Below are 27,879 nucleotides of genomic sequence, written 5' to 3'. Positions count from 1 at the left end.
GTAGACTCCTAACTGACTACTGAATTATATAATGGGTGGTTAAGGAGTATCTCTCAGCTTTACGTCATAGGATGACAGGGCTATTATGATTATGAAATAATATCATTCTAAGCACTCGCTTTCAGGAAAATAGTTTAATGTCAAATGAGGTGACAAGCAAAGATTTGGTTTGAATTTGTTTACTTCCCTTTTGTACTTATTCTACATTGAATATCTGAATGCTTTTTCTGCTTCAGCATTAACACATCCTTTTCAAAAGTGATCCGGTTAACAGCTCATGTTAGAGTTTGAGCCTTCTCTTTCCCAGGAGATGATTAAAAGTTGAGAGGTGAGCTTTTCTAAACCTCACCGTTCACTTTCTACTGGCCTGAGGCGAACAATGCTTAACCTTCCGTCATGCCTGTGAGAGCTTCCAGTCCAGTCCATCTCCTCTCTAATACAGACAGCTTCACCTGCCTTAACCCTGACTACTTCCTTTGTTAACACTTTACATTTTAGTCATTTAGCAGACGCTCTTATCCAGCGCGACTTACAGGAGCAATTAGGGTTAAGTGCCTTGCTCAAGGGCACATCGACATATTTTTCACCTAGTCGGCTCGGGGATTAGAACCAGCGACCTTTCGGTTACTGGCACAATGCTCTTAACCACTAAGCTACCTGCCGCCTCTTCTCTCCCCACTGGGCCTCACGACTCCAGGAATCAATAACACTCCTTCAGCTGTCGTGGCAACCTGTAACCCATCATATAGGTATCCCTGCTATTTAACTCTCCTCACACCACACTGACTCAAAGACTGTCTGTCTGGCTGAGTGAAAGAGCGAGCCCCAGGTCTTCATTGATTGACTGTGCCAGTCATTGTGATAGCTGCTGCTTTCTACAACTCAGGACCAATGACCTGAATAACATTGTTCCACAGCTATACCAGGACAGAGAAGAATGGCTGAACTTCAGGTAGCTGTCATGTCAAGGAAAGAGCTTTTGTTAGGTTAACACAGTGAGATGAAACCATTAAAAAAAAAGAGTATTAATATAATTGGAGCCGATTCGCAGCAAAAAAGAATTCTGTCACATTTACTTTTATCATTCATCTGTACTGTACTGCACATAATGTAGGTCTGCTTGTATAACTTTACACTGTAATGCAGTACTTCATAATACACCCCACTTGATCTACTGACCTGACTTTTTTGATACAACCTCTCTTCCACAACACAACCTCTCTTCCACGATACAACCTCTCTTCTAAAATACAACCTCTCTTCACGATACAACCTCTCTTCCACGACACAACCTCTCTTCCACGACACAACCTCTCTTCCACAACACAACCTCTCTTCCACGATACAACCTCTCTTTTAAAATAGAACCTCTCTTACACGATACAACCTCTCTTTTAAAATACAACCTCTCTTCACGATACAACCTCTCTTCCACGACACAACCTCTCTTCCATGACACAACCTCTCTTCCACGATACAACCTCTCTTTTAAAATAGAACCTCTCTTCACGATACAACCTCTCTTCCACAACACAACCTCTCTTCCACGATACAACCTCTCTTCTAAAATAGAACCTCTCTTCCACGATACAACCTCTCTTCTAAAATAGAACCTCTCTTCACGATACAACCTCTCTTCCACGACACAACCTCTCTTCTAAAATAGAACCTCTCTTCACGATACAACCTCTCTTCCACGACACAACCTCTCTTCCACGACCCAACCTCTCTTCCACGACACAACCTCTCTTCCACCACACAATCTCTCTTCCAAAATACAATCTTCTTCCGCAATAGTGCCTCTCTCCATGGTCTCTACCAGGTCAACAACATACAGCAGCGGGAGGAATTGGAATATGTGAACAGCTGAACTTTAGGTTGACTTTGCCTTTAAGTGGTATGACGTGATGAGAGGGAACTGAGAGATCTGACTGATCTGACAAGGTGGGGCTCTTCAATCACACAGTGAGATGGCCTATAGAGAGCGCCTTTCCATCATCTCCCTCTATCACCCCCCATCACTCTCTATCTCCCTCTATCTCCCTCTATCACCCTCTATATCCCCTATCACCCTAAATATCCCTCTATCACCCTCTATCACCCTCCATCTCCCTCTGTCTCACTCTATCTAACTCTATCACCCTCTATCACCCTCCATCTCCCTCTATCACCCTCTTTCTTCCTCTATCACCATCTATCTCCCTCTATCACCCTCTATATCTCTCTATCCCACTCTATCCCCCTCTATCACCCTCTATCTCTCTCTATCTCCCTCTAACTCCCTCTATCACCCTCTATCATCCTCTTTCACCCTCCATCACCCTCTATCTCTCTCTATCACCCCCATCACCCTCTATCACCCTCCAGCTCCCTCCATCTCCCTCTATCACCCTCCATCTCTCTCTATCACCCGCTAGCTCTCTCTATCTCCCTCTATCACTCTCTATCACCCTCTATCATCCTCTTTCACCCTCCATCACCCTCCATCACCTTCCACCACCCTCTATCACCCTCTATCACCCTCTCACTCTCTATCCCCCTCTATCCCCCTCTATCTCTCTCTATCTCCCTCTATCACCCTCTATCACCCTCTTTCACCCTCCATCTCCCTCCATCACCCTCTATCTCTCTCTATCTCCCTCTATCACTCTATATCACCCTCTATCATCCTCTTTCACCCTCCATCACCCTCCATCACCTTCCATCACCCTCTATCACCCTCTATCACCCTCTCACTCTCTATCCCCCTCTATCCCCCTCTATCTCTCTCTATCTCCCTCTATCACCCTCTATCACCCTCTTTCACCCTCCATCTCCCTCCATCACCCTCTATCTCTCTCTATCTCCCTCTATCACCATCTGCCTCCCTCTATCACCCTCTATCTCCCTCTATCACCCCCATCTGCCTCTATCTCCATCTATCACCCTCTATCACCCTCTATCTCTCTCTATCACCCTCTATCACCATATATCACCCTCTATATCCCCTATCAACCTCCATCTCTCTCTATCACCCTCTATCACCCTCTATCTCTCTCTATCACCCTCTATCACCCTCTATCTCTCTCTATCACCCTCTATCACCATATATCACCCTCTATATCCTCTATCACCCTCGATCACCCTCTTTCACCCTCCTTCTCCCTCCATCACCCTCTATCTCTCTCTATCTCCCTCTATCACCATCTGCCTCCCTCTATCTCCCTCTATCACCCTCTATCACCCTCCATCTGCCTCTATCACCCTCTATCACACTCTATCACCCTCCAGCTCCCTCCATCTCCCTCTATCACCCTCCATCTCTCTCTATCACCCTCTATCACCCTCTATCTCTCTCTATCACCCTCTATCACCATATATCACCCTCTATATCCCCTATCAACCTCCATCTCTCTCTATCACCCTCTATCTCTCTCTATCACCCTCTATCACCCTCCATCTCCCTCCATCACCCTTTATCACCCTCTAGCTCTCTCTATCTCCCTCTATCACCTTCTATCTCCCTCTATCACCCTCTATCACACTCCACCTCCCTCCATCACACTCTATCTCCCTCCATATCCCTCTATCACACTCTATCACCCTCCAGCTCCCTCCATCTCCCTCTATCACCCTCTATCACCCTCCATGTCCCTCTATCACCCTATTTCTCCCTCTATCACCCTCCATCTCCCTCTATCACCCTCTATCTCTCTCTCTCCCTCTATCCCCCTCTATAACCCTCTATCTCTCTCTATCTCCCCCTATCACCCTCTTTCACCCTCCATCCCCCTCCATCACCCTGTATCTCCCTCATCACCCTCTATCTCCCTCTATCACCCTCTATCTCCCTCTATCACCCTCTATCTCCCTCTATCACACTCTATACCCTCTATCTCCCTCTATCACCCACCATCTCCCTCTTTCACCCTCTATCACCCTCTTTCACCCTCCATCTCCCTCCATCACCCTATATCACCCTCTATCTCCCTCTATCACCCTCTATCTCCCTCTATCACACTCCATACCCTCTATCTCCCTCTATCACCCACCATCTCCCTCTTTCACTCTCTATCACCCTCTTTCACCCTGTATCTCCCTCCATCACCCACTATCTCCCTCTATCACCCTCTATCTCCCTCTATCACACTATATCACCCTCCAGCTCCCTCCATCTCCCTCTATCACCCTCTATCACCCTCTATCACTCTCTATAACCATCTATCACCCTCCAGCTCCCTCCATCTCCCTCTATCCCCCTCTATCACCCTCCAGCTCCCTCCATCTCTCTCTATCACTCTCTATCACCCTCTATCCCCCTCTATATCCCCTATCACCCACCATCTCTCTCTCTATCACCCTCTATCACCCTCTATCACCCTCCATATCCCTCCATCTCCCTCTATCACCCTCTATCACCCTCCATCTCCCTCTATCACCCTCTATCACTCTCTTTCACCCTCCTTCTCCTTCCATCACCCTCTATCTCTCTCTATCACCCTCTATCACCCTCTATCTCCCTCTATCACTATCTGCCTCCTTCTATCTCCCTCTATCACCCTCTATCACCCTCCATCTCCCTCCATCACCCTTTATCACCCTCTAGCTCTCTCTATCTCCCTCTATCACCTTCTATCTCCCTTTATCACCCTCCATCTGCCTCTATCTCCCTCTATCACCCTCTATCACCCTCCAGCTCCCTCCATCTCTATCACCCTTTATCACCCTCTATCTCCCTGTATCACCCTGGATCACCCTCAATCTCCCTCTATCTCCCTATATCGCTCTATATCTCCCTCTATCACCCTCGATCACCATCTATCACCCTCGATCACCCTCTTTCACCCTCCTTCTCCCTCCATCACCCTCTATCTCTCTCTATCTCCCTCTATCACCATCTGCCTCCCTCTATCTCCCTCTATCACCCTCTATCACCCTCCATCTGCCTCTATCACCCTCTATCACACTCTATCACCCTCCAGCTCCCTCCATCTCCCTCTATCACCCTCCATCTCTCTCTATCACCCTCTATCACCCTCTATCTCTCTCTATCACCCTCTATCACCATATATCACCCTCTATATCCCCTATCAACCTCCATCTCTCTCTATCACCCTCTATCACCCTCTATCTCTCTCTATCACCCTCTACCACCCTCCATCTCTCTCTATCACCCTCTATCACCCTCCATCTCCCTCCATCACCCTTTATCACCCTCTAGCTCTCTCTATCTCCCTCTATCACCTTCTATCTCCCTCTATCACCCTCTATCACACTCCACCTCCCTCCATCACCCTCTATCTCCCTCCATATCCCTCTATCACACTCTATCACCCTCCAGCTCCCTCCATCTCCCTCTATCACTCTCTATCACCCTCCATGTCCCTCTATCACCCTATTTCTCCCTCTATCACCCTCCATCTCCCTCTATCACCCTCTATCTCTCTCTCTCCCTCTATCCCCCTCTATAACCCTCTATCTCTCTCTATCTCCCCCTATCACCCTCTTTCACCCTCCATCCCCCTCCATCACCCTGTATCTCCCTCATCACCCTCTATCTCCCTCTATCACCCTCTATCTCCCTCTATCACCCTCTATCTCCCTCTATCACACTCTATACCCTCTATCTCCCTCTATCACCCACCATCTCCCTCTTTCACCCTCTATCACCCTCTTTCACCCTCCATCTCCCTCCATCACCCTATATCACCCTCTATCTCCCTCTATCACCCTCTATCTCCCTCTATCACACTCCATACCCTCTATCTCCCTCTATCACCCACCATCTCCCTCTTTCACTCTCTATCACCCTCTTTCACCCTGTATCTCCCTCCATCACCCACTATCTCCCTCTATCACCCTCTATCTCCCTCTATCACACTATATCACCCTCCAGCTCCCTCCATCTCCCTCTATCACCCTCTATCACCCTCTATCACTCTCTATAACCATCTATCACCCTCCAGCTCCCTCCATCTCCCTCTATCCCCCTCTATCACCCTCCAGCTCCCTCCATCTCTCTCTATCACTCTCTATCACCCTCTATCCCCCTCTATATCCCCTATCACCCACCATCTCTCTCTCTATCACCCTCTATCACCCTCTATCACCCTCCATATCCCTCCATCTCCCTCTATCACCCTCTATCACCCTCCATCTCCCTCTATCACCCTCTATCACTCTCTTTCACCCTCCTTCTCCTTCCATCACCCTCTATCTCTCTCTATCACCCTCTATCACCCTCTATCTCCCTCTATCACTATCTGCCTCCTTCTATCTCCCTCTATCACCCTCTATCACCCTCCATCTCCCTCCATCACCCTTTATCACCCTCTAGCTCTCTCTATCTCCCTCTATCACCTTCTATCTCCCTTTATCACCCTCCATCTGCCTCTATCTCCCTCTATCACCCTCTATCACCCTCCAGCTCCCTCCATCTCTATCACCCTTTATCACCCTCTATCTCCCTGTATCACCCTGGATCACCCTCAATCTCCCTCTATCTCCCTATATTGCTCTATATCTCCCTCTATCACCCTCGATCACCCTCGATCACCATCTATCACCCTCTATCACCCTTTATCACCCTCCATCTGCCTCTATCACCCTCTATCTCTCTCTTTCACCCTCTATCACCCTCTATCTCCCTCTATCTCCCTCTATCACCCGTTATCACCCTCTAGCTCTCTCTATCTCCCTCTATCACCTTCCATCTCCCTCTATCACCCTCTATCACCCTCTATCACCCTCCATCTCCCTCCATCTCCCTCTATCACCCTCTATCACACTCTATCACCCTCCAGCTCCCTCCATCTCCCTCTATCACCCTCTATTTATTTATTTTGATTTCACCTTCATTTAACCAGGTAAGCCAGTTGAAAACAAGTTCTCATTTACAACTGTGACCTGGCCAAGATAAAGCAAAGCAGTGCGATAAAAACTACAACACAGAGTTACATATGCGGTAAAACAAAACATAAAGTCAAAAATACAACAGAAAATATATATACAGTGTGTGCAAATGTAGTTATGGAGGTAAGGCAATAAATAGGCTATAGTGCAAAATAATTACAACTAGTATTAACACTGGAATGATAGATGTGCAAGAGATGATGTGCAAATAGAGATACTGGGGTGCAAATGAGCAAAATAAATAACAATATGGGGATGAGGTAGTTGGGTGGGCTAATTTCAGATGGGCTGTGTACAGGTGCAGTGATCGGTAAGGTGCTCTGACAACTGATGCTTAAAGTTAGTGAGGGAGATAAGAGTCTCCAGCTTCAGAGATTTTTCAAATTCGTTCCAGTCATTGGCAGCAGAGAACTGGAAGGAATGGCGGCCAAAGGAGGTGTTGGCTTTGGGGATGACCAGTGAGATATACCTGCTGGAGCGCATACTACGAGTGGGTGTTGCTATGGTGACCAATGAGCTAATCACCCTCCATGTCCCTCTATCACCCTCTTTCTCCCTCTATCACCCTCCATCTCCCTCTATCACCCTCTATCTCTCTCTATCCCCCTCTATCACCCTCTATCTCCCTGTATCACCCTGGATCACCCTCAATCTCCATCTATCACCCTCTATCTCCCTCTATCACCATCTATCACCCTCTATCTCCCTCTATCACCCTCTATCTCCCTCTATCTCCCTCTATCACCATCTATCACCCTCTATCTCCCTCTATAACCCTCTATCACCCTCTATCTCTCTCTATCTCCCTCTATCACCCTCTATCACTCTCTATCTCCCTCTTTCACCCTCTATCACCCTCTATCTCTCTCTATCTCCCTCTATAACCCTCTATCACTCTCTATCTCCCTCTATCACCCTCTCTCTTTTACTCTCTACCTTCCTCTCAGTCCTGGTGAGGTGATATTGGTGTTTTATACTATAATTTTACATATTCCACTGACTTTCATACTATTGTATTGAAGGTGATTAGAAAGAAGTCGTTTCTCATTCAGTCTTGCAAATCTTTATATTATGGACCTTTCCACAGACAAGACTAACCAACTTACCCCTGCAGAGCTTTCTCCCCAAACCAGTCTCCTTTGCCCAGGCCTCGCAGGTACACAGGCATATCATTGGAAGAATCCTCCCTGGTGACGTTCACCTGTAAGGAAAGGGATCAGCAGTCATTAATTGCTCTAATATTGGAGTCTCCTTCCAAAAAAAAACCTGTGGCAGAGGAAAGGCCGCTAGACCAGTAAGCCTATGTTTTAAAATTACGATTTAACAGCAGGGAGTTCCATCACAAATAGAGTATATACTCTCATGAAGATGAGATCACCTCTTTCTGACATTGAACTAACCTCTACCGTAATCACCATAGTAGACAAGCCTTGGCTAGCCCCACAGACGCCTTGCACCTCTACCATTAATACACGCGCCTCTATTATAAAAAGGTTGGTCACCTTCCCCTTGCTGATGATGAAGAAGGTGTCCCCTCTGGCTCCCTGTCTGATGATGTACTCCCCGTCCCCGTAGTGCGTCTGTAGGGAGAGGAAGAGCAGTGTCACTCAACGATGTCATGAACTGTCCGAAGAGACCTGACAGAGTCCTCAGCGTCAGGCACTCAAACACCATGTTGAATCATCACCAGTCCCCCAATGTAGAATGGCCTTTAGGAAAATAGGATCACTGTGTACACAGACCATGTACTGACAGATATCAGTTGCGATGTTAAAAATAATACATTATCTTTTTCTGAATGAAACATCCTGCATTTGTCAGATTGTGACCATCACTCAGTGGGGGAAGAGAGTGAGAAAGCAGGAATCAATATGTGAAGTGTTTCCAATAATTACCCCAATAATGATCCCATTTTTACTAATACTGTTGAACTTTGTTCTAGTCCCGTGTAGCTCAGTTGGTAGAGCATGGCGTTTGCAACGCCAGGGTTGTGGGTTCGATTCCCATGGGGGGCCAGTATGAAAATGTATGCACTCACTAACTGTAAGTCGCTCTGGATAAGAGTGTCTGTTAAATGTTAAAGCTGTATTCGTACCCATTGGATGCAGTGAGCACAATATAGTGGGTATATCCAGGAAAGCCAAAGTTCCAAAAGCTGGGCCTAAAATAATGTATAAGAGATCATACAAAAGATTTAGCTGTGGATGATGTTAAAAATATGTGTTGGTCTGATATGATTAATAAGTAGCATCCAGACACTGCATTTGATACATTTATGAAATTGCTTCTTCCAATTATTGATGAACATGCACCTGTTAAAAAACTGACTGTTAGAACTGTTAAGGCTTCATGGATTGATGAGGAATTGAAAAACTGTATGGTTGAAAGAGATGGGGCAAAAGGACTGGCTAATAAGACTGGCTGCACATCTGACTGGCTGACTTACTGCAAATTGAGAAATTATGTGACTAAACTCAACAAAAATAATAAGAGACTGTATTATGAAGCCAAGATCAATAATTAACAAGGCACACCTGTTAATTGAAATGCATTCCAGGTGACTACCTCATGAAGCTGGTTGAGAGAATGACAAGAGTGTGCAAAGATGTCATCAAGGCAAAGGGTGGCTACTTTGAAGAATCTCAAATGTAAAATATGTTTTGATTTGTTTAACACGTTTTTGGTTACTATATGATTCCATATGTGTTATTTCATAGTTTTGATGTATTCACTATTATTCTACAATGTTGAAAATAGTAAAGATAAATATAAATCAGTAGGTGTGTCCAAACCTTTGACTGGTACTGTATAAGATGGAAGGGCGTTCCATGCACTCATGGCTCTGTATAATACTGTATGTTTCCTTGAATTTGTTCTGGACCTGGGGACAGTGAAAAGACCCCTGGTGGCATGTCTGGTGGGGGATGTGTGTGTGTAAGTTGACTATGCAAACAATTTGGAATTTCCAAAACTTCATGTTTCTTATAAAACAAGAAGTGATGCAGTCAGTCTTTCCTCAACTCTTAGCCAAGAGAGACTGGCATGCATAGTATTAATATTAGCCCTCTGATTACAATGAAGAGCAAGACGTGCTGGGCCAGCTGCAGCTTAACTAGGTCTTTCTTTGCAGTTCTTGACCATATGACTGGACAATAATCAAGATAAGATCAAACTAGAGCCTGCTGGACTTGCTTTGTGGAGTGTGGTGCCAAAAAAGCAGAGCATCTCTTTAATACGGACAGACCTCTCCCCATCTTTATAACCATTGAATCTATATGTTTTGACCATGACAGTTTACAATCTAAGGTAACACCAAGTAATTTAGTCTCCTCAACTTGTTCAACAGCCACACCATTCATTACCAGATTCAGCTGAGGTCTAGAACTTAGGGAATGATTTGTACCAAATACAATGCTCTTAGTTTTAGAGATGTTCAGGACCAGTTTATTACTGGCCACCCATTCCAAAACAGACTGCAACTCATTGTTAAGGGTTTCATTAGCTGTGGTTGCTGATGCATATATGGTTGAAACATCAGTATACATGGACACTCATGCTTTGTTGAATGCCAGTGGCAGGTCATTGGTAAAAATAGAAAAGAGGAGGGCCTAGAGAGCTGCCCTGTGGTACACCACACTTGACATGTTTGACATTACAGAAGTTTCCATTTAAGAAAACCCTCTGAGTTCTATTAGACAGATAGCTCTGAATCCATGATATGGCAGAGGTTGAAAAGCCATAAGACATAACAACAGGTTATGGTCAATAATATCAAAGACTGCACTAAAATCTAACAGTACAGCTTCCACAATCGTCTTATTATCAATTTATTTCAACCAATTATCAGCCATTTGTGTCAGTGCAGTACATGTTAAGCATGCTGAAAGTCTTGTTAATTTGTTTACAGAGAAATAGCATTGTATTTTTCCAACACTTTGCTAAGAGTTGGCAACAAGCTGATAGGTCTGCTGTTAGAACCAGTAAAGACCACGTTACCACTCTTGGGTAGCGGGATGACTTTGGCTTCACACCAGGACTGAGGACAAATACTTTCTTCTAGGCCCAGATTAAAGATATGACAGATAGGAGTGGCAATAGAGTCAGGTGGGGCTGTGGCGGTAATTACATTTTGTCAGCCGGTTAATGTCATGCAAAAGAGTGCCGGTCTCTTGGTAATTGACCTTTAATTAACATAAACAGGTTTAGCATCTCCAGGCCTCCACGGATACATCTACATTTTAAAAAGTATAATAAATCTATTTAATATACACCATCACAATAAATCCATTATTTATTTTAGTTAGGTCTAAAGAAACATGATGATATAAAGAAAATGTATTTCAGAAGTGCTCAGCGTATGTGGGAACTCCTTCAAGACTGTTGGAAAATCATTCCTCATGAAGCTGGTTGAGAGAATGCCAATAGTGTGAAAAGCTGTCATCAAGGCAAAGGGTGGCTACTTTGAAGAACCTAAAATATATTTTGATTCGTTTAACACGTTTTTGGTTACTACATGATTCCATATGTGTTATTTCATAGTTTTGATATCTTCACTACATTTACATCATTTAGCAGACGCTCTTATCCAGAGCGACTTACAGTTAGTGAATAAACTTTTTTTTTATATACTGGCCCCCCATGGGAATTGAACCCACAACCCTGGCGTTGCAAACGCCATGCTCTATCAACTGAGCTACATCCCTGCCGGCCATTCCCTCCCCTACCCTGGACCAATTGTGCGCCGCCCATGAGTCTCCCGGTCGTGGCCGGCTGCGACAGAGCCTGGATTCGAACCAGGATCTCTAGTGGCACAGATTAGTACTGCGATGCAGTGCCTTAGACCACTGCGCCACTCAGGAGACATTAGGAGACACTATTATTCTACAATGTAGAAAATAGTAGAAATAAAGAAAAATGAGTAGGTGTATCCAAACTTTTGAGTGGTACTGTATACCGCAAGTGAACAGCAAACCTGGATTCAAAAAACAAATAAAGCAACACCTCACGGCACAACGCCTCTCCCCCATGTGACCTACTAGTTGTGTGTATATACTGACATGTATGTGTAACTGATAGATGCACACACACACACTACATGTTAATGTTTTTAAATGTATGTAAATTGTAAAGTATTTTGTCTGTAATGTCTTTTTCGTTTTGTGTCGGACCCCAGTAAGACTAGCTGTCGCCATTGCCGTTGGCTAATGGCGATCCTAATTAGTCAAATCAAATCCCTCCCTCCAACTGCTCAGATGTGGTCTGAGAGAAAGAGGGAGAGCAATTTTGATGCTGGGGAAGTGGTAGATAAAGTAGAAGCCTTTTAATTTCATGTTGTGCTAATTTAATAATAATATAATATTATTATATTCTATATGATATACTCTACATGTCATTTCTGTTGTCATTCATTCTCGCTCTGACTGCTACCCCCTGTTGTGTAGCAGTGAGCCGTTCTAAAGTACCAATCAGAGACGACCCTCAGAGTATTCCTTCCTGCCACTTCACTGAGCTGGTTTACTCTTGCATTCTGGGAGGCCACAAAGCAGCAGCAGCCCAGGTTTCAGGGTCACAACGCATCAAATTACCTGCTTTTATTTCCCACTGTTTGGTTTTCAGAGAGGCAGGAAGTCAACTGAGCTTTTGTGCAGGCGGCACTAATTTAACTTGGACTTTGGTGGAGGGACTAATGAAACACAGTAGGGATGATATTTTTATTAAAAAGTACATTAACAATGATAAATAAATAGGTCTGAGGTAAAAGTAGATTTAAATAATACATCACAGACCAATAGTACCAGGTTTTTATGGATTGATGGCAGCTGACAGCTTTGACTTTCACGTCAAAGTTGGGTACATCAAGAAGACAGAGATTAACAGGTGCTGGAAGCCTGGCCCCCAGATTCATTTAAAATAGACAGCAGAACCATTTAAATTAAGATGGAGTGAAGCGGAGAGTCATGAATCGTAAATGAGATTCCGTGGTATATTGGGCAGGCTTATCAAGGGGAAATGATGGCCTGTACTGTATTGTATGTAGCATCGCTATGCATCAAATAATAAATAAATAAATGGTATTCAAAGAGGAAATCCTATTTCTTATCATCTATATTCAATGATAAAATTCATTTTTACATTCCTCTCACTCTCTCAGCCTGAGACTATCGATTGATAATAGCTGCTTAATTATCCTCCTTCTTCTTCCATATTTGAGGTCACAGCTGTTTGGGAGGATGGCAGATAATGACGGGAGTCGAGACGAGTCGTCACACACATTAAGGCAACCCTCACACATCAGCTGGAAAACAGTGAACTCTTGACATGCTCTGCTCTGCTCCGTATGGGCCAGAACAGAACAGTATTAGAACGGGGAACGTCTGGAATTAAAAATAAACCTCTACTCCCAACCCAACCACTGCCTGACTAGTCACACATCAATAGTAGGATCCTGGGGGTTTGATACCACTATGATTAATACCTGCAATGTTTACATTCTTTATCCGTTGATACTGTCCAGTTTCTTTATACCAGGCATCATGGTATGTTCCTCCCGCTCTTGAATGACTGTATAGTAAGTGACTTTAAACAAACACAGCTTACTGATTTACTTTTAGAGAGTAAAGAGTGTTTATGCGAGTCAGTATTCATTTACCAGACAGGCTGGGTAGGGAGGAACAGTCATCATCAGTAACTAAGGTGAACTGTCTTTCAACAGCTCTTTCTAGTTTCTTCCTGTGCTTTAGTATATTTTTAGGCCTGGGAGAAAATGTCACCAGTATTCATTGTAGCTGCAAAGAGAAAAATCCATTAAGATGGAGAAGAAAGAAATCAATGGCTAATTTAAGGGAACATGACATTTTGGGCTGACCCAGACTTTGTTTTTCTTTCTCCCAAATTGAAATATACCACCTGTGTCATGAGAGGTTTCTGCCAAGGAATGGGCATTCCAACGAGTAGAAGACAGATATGTGTCCCTATAAAGTAGCAAAACTATACAGCATGAATAGTGCATTTAACCGCATATAACATCATAACACCTTTTTCATCTCACTTTAAAGATGAATTGAGCGGTGATTAAAGTTATAACTTACCAGAATAATCTTATTTTCATTATGAATGGTGGCTAAACATCAAACAGTAGTCTTGGAGGTGTAATGGGTATTTCTCATTATGTATATATCAGTAAAGAGAGGAAAGGCTGAACTGTGATGATGAAAAGGGGCCCTCGCAGATGCAGAAAATTCTGCTCCACAACACTAAATTACTTCTTTACTTCTTATCTTTACTTATCTACCACTTTATTTTACACAAATCAGTTACTTTCTTACTTGGGTACCCCTAACTCCTTTGGTTTCTGTGTGGCAAGAGAACCGAAGACCTACACTTCTGTTTTGCTATACAGAGACTGTTAGCTGATGTGGGTGGTTACATGATGAGTTTGTTACTCTGCTCAGCAGTGCTTGACTTGGGAAGGAGCTCACCGGAGTAGAGTACCAGCACCTCAAATGTTCTACTGCTACTCCTGGACAGTGCATTCGGAAAGTATTCAGACCCCTTGACTTTTTCCACATTTTGTTACGTTACAGCCGTATTCTAAAATTGATTTTTCTTAAATTAATCTCATCAATCTACACACAATACCCCATAATGACAAAGCAAAAACTGGTTTTTAGAAATGTTTGCAAATGTATCAAAAATAAAAAACAGAAATATAACATTTACATAAGTATTCAGACCCTTTACTCAGTACTTTGTTGAAGCACCTTTGGCAGCGATTACAGCCTTGCGTCGTCTTGGGTATGACGCTACAAGCTTTTCACACCTGTATTTGGGGAGTTTCTCCCATTCTTCTCTGCAGATCCTCTCAAGCTCTCTCAGGTTGGATGGGGGGCGTCGCTGCGCAGCTATTTTCACGTCTCTCCAGAGATGTCCGATCGGGATCAAGTCTGGGCTCTGGCTGGTTTGTCATTATGGGGTATTGTGTGTAGATTGATGAGGAAATGTTTTTACTTAACCCATTTTAGAATAAGGCTGTAACGTAACTAAATGTGGAAAAATTCAAGGGGTCTGAATAAATTATTGTGGAGTTCCTGCATCTAAAAATAAACAGTACCTATTTCAGTCCAAGTCAAACACTGCTGCCCAGTCATCCGTTTCCATAGAAAACCGCGCCGCAAGGTTCTGTCAAAGATTTTTATTGTGTCTGTCACAATAAAAATAGGGATAGGCCATAGTGAAGAGGTGGGGCTTTAGGATGGACTGAAGGATGGCTGGAAGGAGGGTGTTCGAGAGCCTTGGAGGAATACCATGGGATTCCTATGTGTTTTAAAGTAGATTCTCCTGTTATCATGGAGGATAGCCTGGGGGTTCTCCCTATAGATATCCCACAGGAGTCTTATCCTTATCCCACACTGCAAGGCTCTAGGAGATTGTTCCATAATCCAGCCACTTGAGAAGCCTCCATAGCACGTCTTTTGAGGAAAACATTACTACTTGAATGCATAAGTATTAGTCGCATGCACGGACACGCACACACGCACACACGCACACACACACACACACACACACACACACACACACACACACACACACACACACACACACACACACACACACACACACACACACACACACACACACACACACACACACACACACACACACACACGCACACACGCACACACGCGCACACACACACACACACACACACACACACACACACACACACACACACACTCCTCTGTATGCACATACATCTTCACTGCTTTTCACCTGAAATGATGACTGACAGTAAGTAATGAGAGAAATCTTTCTGAGGCTTAAACAAAATGCCATGCATCACAGATGTTGTTGGAGACTTGGGTTTTCCTGAGGTTCCTAACGTTCTCATCCGTAACCTGTACCACTGGGTGTCCTCATTTAAATCATGTTAGTGCAGTGATTGTCTATTATTTTAGGATACACTGAAGCTAAACACTACTGTAGTTAGTTAGAGGTAGAAAACACAGCACATATTGTATCCAGAGAGGATTGTGTTCACACAGAGGTGCAACACCTCAGTGTTAACGTTGATAACTATGCTTTATGACTTTTTGTTAATCATCTAGGCAAATCCCCATGACAGCAAACTATTTGCAAGAAACCAATGTTTCTAATTCTGCTTGTCATTACCTTAACTGTATGTTTCACTGCTGCTCAAATTAAATAAGTGCTGCTACGCAATTATCGACAGTAGATCTGTCTAATACATTTTCTCTATCATGAGAACAGCAACATGAAGCACAGACAGAAATTCACTGCACTGTTACAAATGGTAAGAAATGGACTAATGGCTATTTGTGACACAGGGGTGACATTTGGGTGAGGAGATTGTCCGTGTTGTTTCATTCCATGGTGAGGCTGCATATAGTCTGATCGATTCTACTGTCTTCTGGCGATGTATACAGGCAGGTACACACACAATCACACACACGCACGAACGCATGCACACACAACACACGCGAACAACATGCAAACACACATCGCCGGTGATCTCACCTACACCACACTGAATGGCAGCACATTCATCATCAGCCCCCTTTGGAGCACCCCTCAACTGTTTGAACATTCTGGGTTTTCCTCATGTTTTATTTCAGTCAGTCAATGAACAGAGTCAGAGGGATATTGTCTTGGTAGTCAGTGGGGCATTCTGGGTCTGAACATAGAAATAAAATATGAATTCAAGTTTAATTCGTCTGAAACTACACGGCACTATGGGTTGAATTTGGTGTAATGTGACTGTTCATCAAATACTGTTTTATCATATGAACCATAACTCAGACGTATGTTTTCCCTTTGCATGTCATTATATTGTTGTTCTGTAAGGGGTTAGAGAAGTCAATTTGACTCAGAAGCAGCAGTTGGTGCCAATGAAAACTGAGGCCAATGCGTTAACAAACAAAACATGGTTAGATATATAGGTTGGTTTAGGAATAAGGATGTGTGTTCTTAATGGAGCTAATCCTCTATTGATCCAATAGATTAAAAGAACCATGAAATAATGTATTTGATTCACTTGTGATTTTTGTGGTAATACTTAAGTTGACAATAATAGAGAAAGTCTGCCTGAATTATATTTTTCTCATTTTAATTGCCAAATGTTCTTTGGAAACCAGTTATACTGGAGGTCAAGTCATCCAATTAACTTGGAACAGCAGAGAGATTCTTGTTGGAAATTAACAAGCATAAAATATTGGAGGTGAAGGACTGTAGAGACTTAATGTAATATGTCTGTGTTTCTCAAGTGGTCCTAAGGACCCCCGTACCACCGTTTTGGGAAACATCTGCATGCCAATGAATAATAAAATGATTAGCAATCTGCTCTGAAGTTGTGATTACAACTGTAATTGCTCCCTCTCACTCATAGACCAGAAAGTAGACACTGTTCATTGTAATAATCTGATCAGAGCCAGAATGGTTTTCCTGACCATGTGACCTGACTAGGAATACGCCTGGGCCCTAGTTATAGTCTAGTGTACAGTCGTGGTCAAAAGTTTTGAGAATTACACAAGTATTGGTCTTCACGAAGTTCGCTGCTTCAGTGTTATGAGATATTTTTGTCAGATGTTACTATGGTATACTGAAGTATAATTACAAGCATTCCATAAGTGTCAAAGGCTTTTATTGACAATTACATTACGTTTATGCAAAGAGTCAATATTTGCAGTGTTGACCCTTCTTTTTCAAGACCTCTGCAATCTGCCCTGGCATGCTGTCAATTAACTTCTGGGCCACATCCTGACTGATGGCAGCCCATTCTTGCATAATCAATGCTTGGAGTTTGTCAGAATTTGTGGGTTTTTGTTTGTCCACCCGCCTCTTGAGGATCGACCACAAGTTCTCAATGGGATTAAGGTCTGGGGAGTTTCCTGGCCATGGACCCAAAATGTCTATGTTTTGTTCCCCTAGCCACTTAGTTATCACTTTTGCCTTATGGCAAGGTGCTCCATCATGCTGGAAAAGGCATTGGTTGTCACCAAACTGTTATTGGATGGTTGGGAGAAGTTGCTCTCGGAGGATGTGTTGGTACCATTCTTTATTCATGGCTGTGTTCTTAGGCAACAATGTGAGTGAGCCCACTCCCTTGGCTGAGAAGCAACCCCACACATGAATGGTCTCAGGATGCTTTACTGTTGGCATGACACAGGACTGATGGTAGCGCTCACCTTGTCTTCTCCGGACAAGGTGTTCTCCGGATGCCCCAAACAATCGGAAAGGGGATTCATCAGAGAAAATGACTTTACCCGAGTCCTCAGCAGTCCAATCCCAGTACCTTTTGCAGAATATCAGTCTGTCCATGATGTTTTTCCTGGAGAGAAGTGGCTTCTTTGCTGCCCTTCTTGACACCAGGCCATCCTCCAAAAGTCATCACCTCACTGTTCGTGCAGATGCACTCACACCTGCTTGCTGCCATTCCTGAGCAAGCTCTGCACGGGTGGTGCCCCGATCCCGCAGCTGAATCAACTTTAGGAGACGGTCCTTCCGCTTGCTGGACTTTCTTGGGCGCCCTGACGCCTTCTTCAAAACAATTGAACCTCTCTCCTTGAAGTTCTTGATGATTCGATAAATGGTTGATTTAGGTGCAATCTTACTAGCAGCAATATCCTTGCCTGTGAAGCCCTTTTTGTGCAAAGCAATGATGACGGCACGTGTTTCCTTGCAGGTAACCATGGTTAACAGAGGAAGAACAATGATTTCAAGCACCACCCTCCTTTTAAAGCTTCCAGTCTGTTATTCTAACTCAATCAGCATGACAGAGTGATCTCCAGCCTTGTCCTCGTCAACACTCTCACCTGTGTTAACGAGAGAATCACTGACATGATGGCAGTTGGTCCTTTTGTGGCAGGGCTGAAATGCAGTGGAAATGTTTTTGGGGGATTAAGTTCATTTTCATGGCAAAGAGGGACTTTGCAATTAATTGCAATTCATCTGATCACTCTTCATGACATTCTGGAGTATATGCAAATTGCCATCCTCAAAACTGAGGCAGCAGACTTTGTGAAAATTAGTATTTGTGTCATTCTCAAAACTTTTGACCACGACTGTACAGTTTTTCTTGGTCATGTCACGTGGTCATGAAAATCTCGCAGGTGGACGTTTATTGTCATGAGTCTTGCCCTGGAGGCAGAACTGAGCGATTTCCGCTAGAAGAAGTCCAAATTGGCTATATTGTAAAAATGTATGAACTTAAGTTAAGGTTAGGGCTAGGCATTCGGGTTAGCAGTGTGGTTAAGGTTAGGGTTAAGGTTAGATTTGATGACTTTGTGGCTGTGCCAGATAGTGACCACTCTGCAGAGCTGCCTTCAGAACAAGATGCATGACGAAAAACACCAACCTGCGAACATTTCATGGCCCTAATTCTGATGTCTACTCTCTAGACTGAAATCTACAGAGACAGTATTGCAGTCATAGTTCGCTCAGAGGTTGTCACGGTGAGTTTTACCTCAGGTTGTGTCTGGTGAGCTATTGACTGCAGAAGAGAACTCAAATAAATTCAAATGGCTCTGTCAGACCAGGACAGGAGACCTGAAATGCACTTCCACTACTATGAAGAGTGCAATGACTACAAATTGCAACTTAGTTACATTTCCAGAGAAACCTCTATTAAAATGTGAATATCCACAGTATAATAATCATTACGACTTATCCAGGCAATCAATTCTTCATCATGTAATGATATGGTTTATAATTTGGGGAAATGTAAAGAAATTGCTCAATTACACAGTCAATGAAACAGATGTAAACTCATCCGCACCCATTGCCACAACCCTTTTAATTGGAGGTAACTTCACTAAGTTCCACCAGGACACTTAGGAAACTCACCTCTTCCATCACATCGGCAAGCTTGCTGAGTATTTCTTCTGAAAGGCCTTGGAATGTTGGAACACTGTTGGGGAGAGGGAGAGAGGTAGAGAGTGAAAGTTAGCTGTTTTGGAGCATTCAGACACAAGGTGAAGCCAACAGTTCATGCTGTTCCTGGCTGGTTGACAATACTAGGTTCTGTGGAGCTTCATGACTTGCAAATCATCGCCCACCACAGCAATAAACACTGTTTATTCACATAAATCACACATCATCAATATTCTGTTTTCTGTCATTCTGCTCATCTAGCTCTGTAACTAAGCCAAAAGACACAATGGGCTAGCAGAGCAAGTATACAGCATTTATGTAAAAAACAGCACAGCAGGTTGCATGACAGAGTGGAGTCTGTATGACTGACTACAGGGAGACAGAGAGAACAAAACCAAGTAAGACCACATAATGTACGTATATAGACACAGCTGTGGCAGCACCCTTATGGAAAGAACACCTGCATTTCACGTGATCACATGTGATCTTGTGTGATCTCATGTGATCACATGTGATTTAATGTGATAACATGTGACAACATGTGAAGCAACATGTGCTAACACAAAACTACACATATGATTACATGTGAGCACGTGAGAACATGATCTCATGTGAAATTAATGTGACAACATGGGGATGTAATGTTTATAATACTTTAAAAGGAATCATTTACATTAATTCAATCAGTCATGGTCCCCTGCTGGTTTTGTCTAGTTCCCGGTTTGTTCCAAGGACGTTTTTAGTTAAGTTCTCAGAACGTTGCGTCATGGTCCCCTAGAGGTTTTTGTCTAGTTTAGGTGAAAACACGGTAAATCTACAACTAGATACTGTATTTTTACAGCTAATTTAAGGTATTAATGGACAACATGCTGAGTCCTTTGGATTCAACCTCAATTGGGATTTGAACTCACAACCTCCTTGTTTTTAGCAATCTGAAGGTCCTGCTGAGCCACCAGGTCATGGACATAATGGAGATTGGCTATATATTTATTGCCAAGAATACATTTCTGCACTTTGGCTAAAGTTGCAGTAAAAATAAAGTAAATATATACAACAACTTGACAGTATGCTACTGTATTCTGATTTAAATTACTGTAAAATCTTGTACTGTGAACTCAGCCTTAAAAGGGATTTGAACTAATAACCCCTTGCTCACTACCAACCTGTAATGTCCTGCTACAATGCAGCTACACCACCAGATCTGTGGATGTAAAAGAGATATGGCCACAGACTTATTGGCAAGAATGCATTTCTGCACTTTGATAAAAGCTGCCCAGAATCAAGTAAATAATTGTACAATTGAGGAGCGTGAGGAGCACATAGCCAGCAAAGCAAGAAAATAAATTGGTCGACCACAGGCACATTGGAGCAGTCTGTTCCACAAGGCAACCAAAAAGAAGGCACTGGCTGTCGTTGGCGACCCCTCCCACCCTCTACACCCTCAGTTCGAGAAGCTTCCCTCTGGCTGCGCTTCAGAATGGCCAAGAAGAACGTGTTCAAACATTCATTTGTTCCTTGTGCTGTTGGACTACTAAATGCAAAGTAAATTGTATCAGTATATGTACTTATCTATCCAGTGCAGTTGGGACAGCGGTCGGTTGTGAGTGAATGTATTAATGTCATTATGTTTTTAGTGTATGCAACATGATGGACTGACTGGTTTAAATGTGTATGTGATCCTTTTAATGGAAGGTAATGGCAAAGAAAAATGTCCATCTAATGTAACAACGTAGAACTAGCAGTGCTCACGGCCACTTGACTTAAAGTACACAAGAATTCTTCGGGGATTAGAACTTGCAACCACTTGTTTGGGAAAGCATCGTTGTTGCTGCAGCACTACCATGTTCACACTAACTGCTAAGAACTATACTGAACAAAAAAATAAATGCAACATGCAACAATTTCAACAGTTTTACTGAGTTACAGTTCATATAAGGAGATCAGTCAATTGAAATAAATTAATCAGGCACTAATCTATGGATTTCACATGACTGGGCAGGGGCGCAGCCATGGGTGGGCCTGGGAGGGCATAGGCCCACCCACTGGGGAGCCAGGCCCAGCCAATCAGAATGAGTTTTTCCCCATAAAGGGCTTTATTACAGACAGAAATACTCCTCAGTTTCATCAGCTGTCTGGTTGGCTGGTGTCACGCCCTGACTCAGGGGACGCTTATATGTTGAGTCAGGGTGTGTATATTCCTTGTTGTGCTTTTTCTATGTGTGGGATCTAGTATGTATAGTTCTATGTTGGCCGGTGTGGTTCCCAATCAGAGGCAGCTGTTGCTCGTTGTCTCTGATTGGGGACCATACTTAGGCAGCCTATTGGCACTGTCTAGTTGTGGGATCTTGTTCCGGTTAAGGTTGGTTGGTTGGTTGGTTGGTTGGTTGGTTGGTTGGTTGGTTGGTTGGTTGGTTGGTTGGTTATCTATCTATCTACCTACCTATCTTAGGACTTCACGTTTCGTTTCGTTTATTGTTTTGTCGTGTGTTTATTAAGTTGAATAAACATGTACGTATATCACGCTGCGCCTTGGTCTGTCCCGTCATTCAACGAACGTGACAGCTGGTCTCAGACGAACCCGCAGGTGAAGAAGCCTAATGTGGAGGTCCTGGGCTGGTGTGGTCACACGTGGTCTGCAGTTGTGAGGCCGGTTGGACGTACTGCCAAATTCTCTAAAACGATGTTGGAGGCAGCTTATGGTAGAGAAATGAACATTACATTCTCTGGCAATAGCTCTGATGGACATTCCTGCAGTCAGCATGCCAATTCCACACTCCCTCAAAACTTGAGACATCTGTGTGACAAAACTGCACATTTTAGAGTGGCCTTTTATTGTCCCCAGCAAAAGGTGCACCTGGGTAATAACCATGCTGTTTAATCAGCTTCTTAATATGCCACACCTGTCAGGTGGATGGATGATCTTGGCAAAGGAGAAATTCTCACTAACTGTTACGGTCCGGCACTGTTGGTCCTGTCCCCGCTTGTTTTCCTTTTCCTTTTTTCCCTGTGTGTGTTGTCTGTGTCTGTCTCCCCCTGCTGTGCAGCCCAGTCAGAGGATCTAGGTCAGGGGGCGTGGCCATTCTCTCTCATGCTCAGTTACATCCAGCTGCAGCTCATTGTCACCAATCAACCAGCAGTTATCTACCCGGGCTGGACACCTCTCCAGCGCCAGTTCGTTCCTACACCACCTGTGGTAACTTGGCTCCGTACAGCAATCTCAGTTTAGTTGTTACTCTCTCAGCATTATAGTTGTTTCTGCCACGTTTGTAACCTGTCTCTCCTTCGACCAGATCCCGTCGGTTCCTGCTGCCTGCCTGCCTGCCATTCCCACGCCGCAACCTGCTCATCTGTTGTCTGATATCCTCGTCATCCAGCTCTCAGTACTACTGGCTCTCCACCCCACTCAGCTCCTACCCCGGTCTGAAGCTACTCCACCCTGAACTGTTTCTCTCTGCCAAAACACGCTGAATAAACAACATCCTAATTCACCCTCTTTGTCCGTGTGTCCGTCTCTGCACCTGAGTCCCCACCAAGCCTAACAGAACGAACTGGCCAAACATGGACTCAGCAGAGATGCCACATGAAACAACGGGTGATGGCGTACAACGCGCCCTCCATTCACAGGGAATGTTATTGGGACAACACGACCAATTCATCCGGTCGCTATTGGATAACAACCAGCGGTTGTTGGATCAAGTATCTCAGCTCACCTCTCAGGTAGCTAACCTGGTAACACTCACTACTTTTCCTCCCTCTGCTTCTCCTCCGCCTGTTCCTCCTACAGTTGCTCCAGGCTCGGCTTCCGCTCCTGCCCTTCGGGAACCCCCTACAACCTCACCCGAACCTTTCACCGGGGACCTGAACAAATGCCGTGGTTTCCTGCTTCAGTGCCGCTTGGTGTTCCAACAGAAGCCCCTGTCTTTCTCCACGGAATCCTCAAAGGTACATTACGCTCTGGGGTTACTGAGGGGCAAAGCTTTGATTTGGGCAGAAGCGGCTTGTTCTACTCAGCAGATTGCCAGCCTGTCGTTTGACGATTTTTCCTCTCAATTGAAAATTGTGTTTGATCACCCGGACCATGCCGGGACCGCCACAAAGAGACTGTTGAAGCTACGACAGGGCACGGGTAGCGTGGCTGAATACGCCATTGATTTTTGGACCTTGGCAGCCGATTCCAAGTGGAATGACGAAGCTCTTCAGGGAGCGTTTGTTAACGGTTTGAGTGACACGATTAAGGATGAACTAGCTGTTCGTGATGAGCCTGCTAACCTTCATGTTCTCGTTTCCCTTGCTACACGAATAGACAACAGGCTACGGGAGAGGAGACAGGAGAGGGGCGGTCGGGTCCACACCGCAGGCGGGGCCCCCTCGCTTTCTGCAACCCGAGCAACACCACCACTCGGACACCGCCCACACACCTCAGCGGATCCCTCCACGGAACTAGACGAGCCCATGCAGCTGGGCCGTGCTCGTCTGTCCCCTGCCGAAAAGGAACGGCGCATGCGGGCTGGTGAGTGCATGTACTGTGGGGACCGCACTCATTTCCTGGTTAACTGTCCGGTTCGCCCAAAAGACCAAGCTCGCAAGTAAAGGTGGGCGTACTTGCGAGTGCTACACCTGACTCAATGCCCACAGCACCCCGTCTAGTTATCCCAGCTACAGTCCAGTTCAGGAATCTGTCTGTCCCATTAGCTGCTCTCATTGACTCTGGTGCTGAGGATAGTTTCCTTGACGTTAACCTGGTCACTCAGGCTGAGATCCCTGTTAAGCCCCTGCCTAAGCCTATAACAGTAACCGCTATAGACGGCCATCAGTTTGCCAACATCACCCACCAAACTGTCCCCGTTTCTCTCATGCTGTCCGGCAATCACAAAGAAACCATCCAGTTTAAAGTAGTCTCCTCCTCGGCCTCCCCTCTTATCCTCGGTTTCCCTTGGCTTAGCCTTCACAACCCCCATATTGACTGGCAAAACCACAAAATACACAGTTGGAGCACTCACTGCCATTCTGCTTGCCTTGGGTCGGCTATTCCGCCCTCGGTAGGTTCCCCTGCTTCCCCTGTCAAACCCCCAGACCTCTCTTCAGTCCCTGAAGAGTCCTTGGACCTGGCCAAGGTATTCAGTAAGTCCAAAGCACTTTCACTACCACCTCATAGGCCATACGATTGCGCTATTGAGTTACTGCCTGGAGCCCCTTTGCCGTCCAGTCGGCTTTTCAATCTGTCCCGTCCTGAGAGAGAAGCTATGGAAACCTACATAGGCGACTCCCTAGCCTCTGGCATCATTCGTCCCTCATCTTCCGCTGTTGGTGCTGGGTTCTTTTTTGTAGAGAAGAAGGACAAAACATTACGCCCCTGCATTGACTACAGAGGACTAAATAACATCACAGTCAGAAATACGTACCCCCTGCCTCTCATCAACTCAGCATTTGAACCCCTTCATGGTGCCACCGTGTTTACCAAACTCGACCTGCGTAACGCTTACCACCTCGTTAGGATCAGGCAGGGAGACGAATGGAAAACTGGGTTCAATACCCCTCTCGGACACTTTGAATACCTAGTCATGCCATTCGGTCTCACTAACGCCCCAGCAGTGTTTCAGGCCATGGTTAACGATGTGTTGAGGGATTTTCTACACCGTTTTGTGTTTGTCTATTTGGATGACATTCTAATATTCTCTAAGTCACAGGATGAACACGTCTCCCACGTCCGTCTGGTTCTCCAACGCCTCATGGAAAATAAACTGTATGTGAAAGCAGAAAAATGTGAGTTCCACCGGCAGTCCGTCCCCTTTTTGGGCTTTATTATCGAGCGGGGACAAGTGTCACCAGACCCTGACAAGATCAGAGCGGTTGCGGAGTGGCCCACACCCACGTCTCGGAAGCAGCTACAACGCTTCCTGGGCTTCGCCAACTTCTACCGCCGCTTCATCAGGGGTTTCAGCCGAGTGGTTGCCCCCCTGACCAAGCTCACCTCCCCAAAGGTGCCATTCCTGTGGACGCCTGAGGCCGAGTCAGCCGTGAGTACATTGAAGGAACTGTTCTCCACCTCACCTGTTCTTATTCATCCAGACACTAGTTTGCAGTTTATTGTGGAAGTGGACGCCTCTGATTCGGGGGTGGGGGCTGTCCTGTCACAACGTTCCCCCACGGACCAGAAGCTCCATCCTGTGGCCTTTTTCTCCAGGAGATTGACCCCTGCTGAGAAGAACTACGACGTGGGTAACCGGGAGTTGCTTGCTGTCAAGTTGGCGTTGGAGGAGTGGAGGCACTGGCTAGACGGAGCAGAGCAACCCTTCATAGTCTGGACAGACCACAAGAACCTGGCTTACATCCAGTCATCCAAGAGGCTAAACTCCCGTCAGGCCAGATGGGCTCTGTTCTTCAGCAGGTTCAAGTTTATTTTAACATATCGTCCTGGCACACGTAATGTCAAGCCTGATGCTCTCTCTCGCCAGTTTACAGACAATGAAGACTCCAGCAATCCTGAACCTGTTCTGCCCGCTTCCTGTTTGGTGGCGGCTGTTCACTGGGAAATCGAGTCCCTCGTCCGATCGGCACAAGAGTCGGAACCTGGACCGGCCGATGGCCCCCCCGACCTTCTCTATGTTCCCGCAGCCGTGCGGCCGCAAGTGCTCAACTGGATCCACACCTCGCACTTCTCCTGCCACCCTGGTATGAACCGTACACTGTCGCTACTGAAGAGGCACTTTTGGTGGCCATCCGTCGAGACTGACGTCCGGGAATACGTGGCGGCCTGTTCCATCTGTGCCCAAAATAAGGCTTCCCACCGGGCTCCTTCGGGCCTGCTGCGGCCTCTCCCAGTCCCGAGTCGTCCTTGGTCTCACGTGGCCTTGGACTTCGTCACTGGACTTCCTATGTCTGAGGGTAATGACACCATACTCACCATCGTGGACAGATTCTCTAAATCTGCCCATTTTGTTGCATTACCAAAATTACCGTCTGCCAGTGAGACAGCCGACCTCTTTGTCCTACATGTATTCCGTCCCCATGGAATACCTGTGGACATAGTGTCCGATAGAGGCCCACAGTTCATTTCTCGGGTATGGAAGGAGTTCTGTTCTGCTCTGGGTGCCTCTGTCAGTCTTTCATCAGGTTTCCATCCCCAGTCCAATGGCCAGACTGAGAGGACCAATCAGGACCTGGAGGCTGCTCTACGCTGTGTGACATCCCAGAACCCGTCCACCTGGGCCAAACACCTCCCGTGGGTCGAATATGCCCACAATTCCCTCACCTCATCTGCCACCGGCCTTTCACCATTTGAGGCGGCTTTGGGGTACCAACCGCCATTGTTCCCGTCTCAGGAAAAGGAGTTAGCCGTCCCGTCAGTTCAGGATAACCTTCGTCACTGCCGCAAGGTGTGGGTGGACACCCGTGAGGCCCTTCTACGGACAGCAGAGCGTAACAAGAGAGTGGCGGACAGGCACAGGGTAGTCGCTCCCCAGTTCCAGCCTGGTCAGCGAGTCTGGCTCTCCTCCAGCAACATCCCCCTGCGCACTGACTCCCGTAAGCTGTCGCCCCGGTATTTGGGTCCTTTCGAGATCGACTCCATCATCAACCCTTCGGCTGTTCGGTTGAAGCTTCCCCAGGCCATGAGAGTCCATCCTACATTTCACGTGTCCCAGCTGAAGCTGGTCTCCTCCAGCCCTTTGTGTCCGCCTGTGGATCCCCCTCCTCCACCGCGTATTATTGACGACCATCCAGCCTACACGGTGCGGAGACTGCTGGACGTCCGGAGGCGTGGTAGAGGGCTTCAGTACCTGGTGGACTGGGAGGGATACGGTCCCGAGGAGAGGTCCTGGATTCCCCGACGGTTTATACTGGATCCGGAGCTGGTGGCTGACTTCCATAGGGACCACCCTGACAAGCCGGGTGGGTCGCCGGGTGGCGCCCGTTGAGGGGGGGGTACTGTTACGGTCCGGCACTGTTGGTCCTGTCCCCGCTTGTTTTCCTTTTCCTTTTTTCCCTGTGTGTGTTGTCTGTGTCTGTCTCCCCCTGCTGTGCAGCCCAGTCAGAGGATCTAGGTCAGGGGGCGTGGCCATTCTCTCTCATGCTCAGTTACATCCAGCTGCAACTCATTGTCAC

At 45.6% G+C, this 27,879-nt stretch overlaps 1 protein-coding gene across 3 annotated transcripts in view; it reads right to left on the bottom strand.

Moving 5' to 3' along the window:
• LOC311132396 (cGMP-dependent protein kinase 1-like) overlaps positions 1-27,879 on the bottom strand; it is a gene marked incomplete at its 5' end in the record, with an annotated part of 223,927 nt that overhangs the window by 34,918 nt on the left and 161,130 nt on the right. For all 3 annotated transcript variants that reach the window (XM_084165671.1, XM_084165669.1, XM_084165670.1), the window contains 3 exons: positions 7,998-8,092; positions 8,394-8,471; positions 19,750-19,813. In XM_084165671.1, the coding sequence (XP_084021797.1) occupies positions 7,998-8,092; positions 8,394-8,471; positions 19,750-19,813 (237 nt within the window). The remainder of the gene's footprint in view (positions 1-7,997; positions 8,093-8,393; positions 8,472-19,749; positions 19,814-27,879) is intronic.

The sequence above is a fragment of the Coregonus lavaretus genome (assembly GCF_964263955.1).
Source record: "Coregonus lavaretus genome assembly, chromosome: 1".
Classification (NCBI taxonomy): Eukaryota; Metazoa; Chordata; class Actinopteri; order Salmoniformes; family Salmonidae; genus Coregonus; species Coregonus lavaretus.
This window is presented reverse-complemented; position numbering and strand designations above follow the sequence as displayed.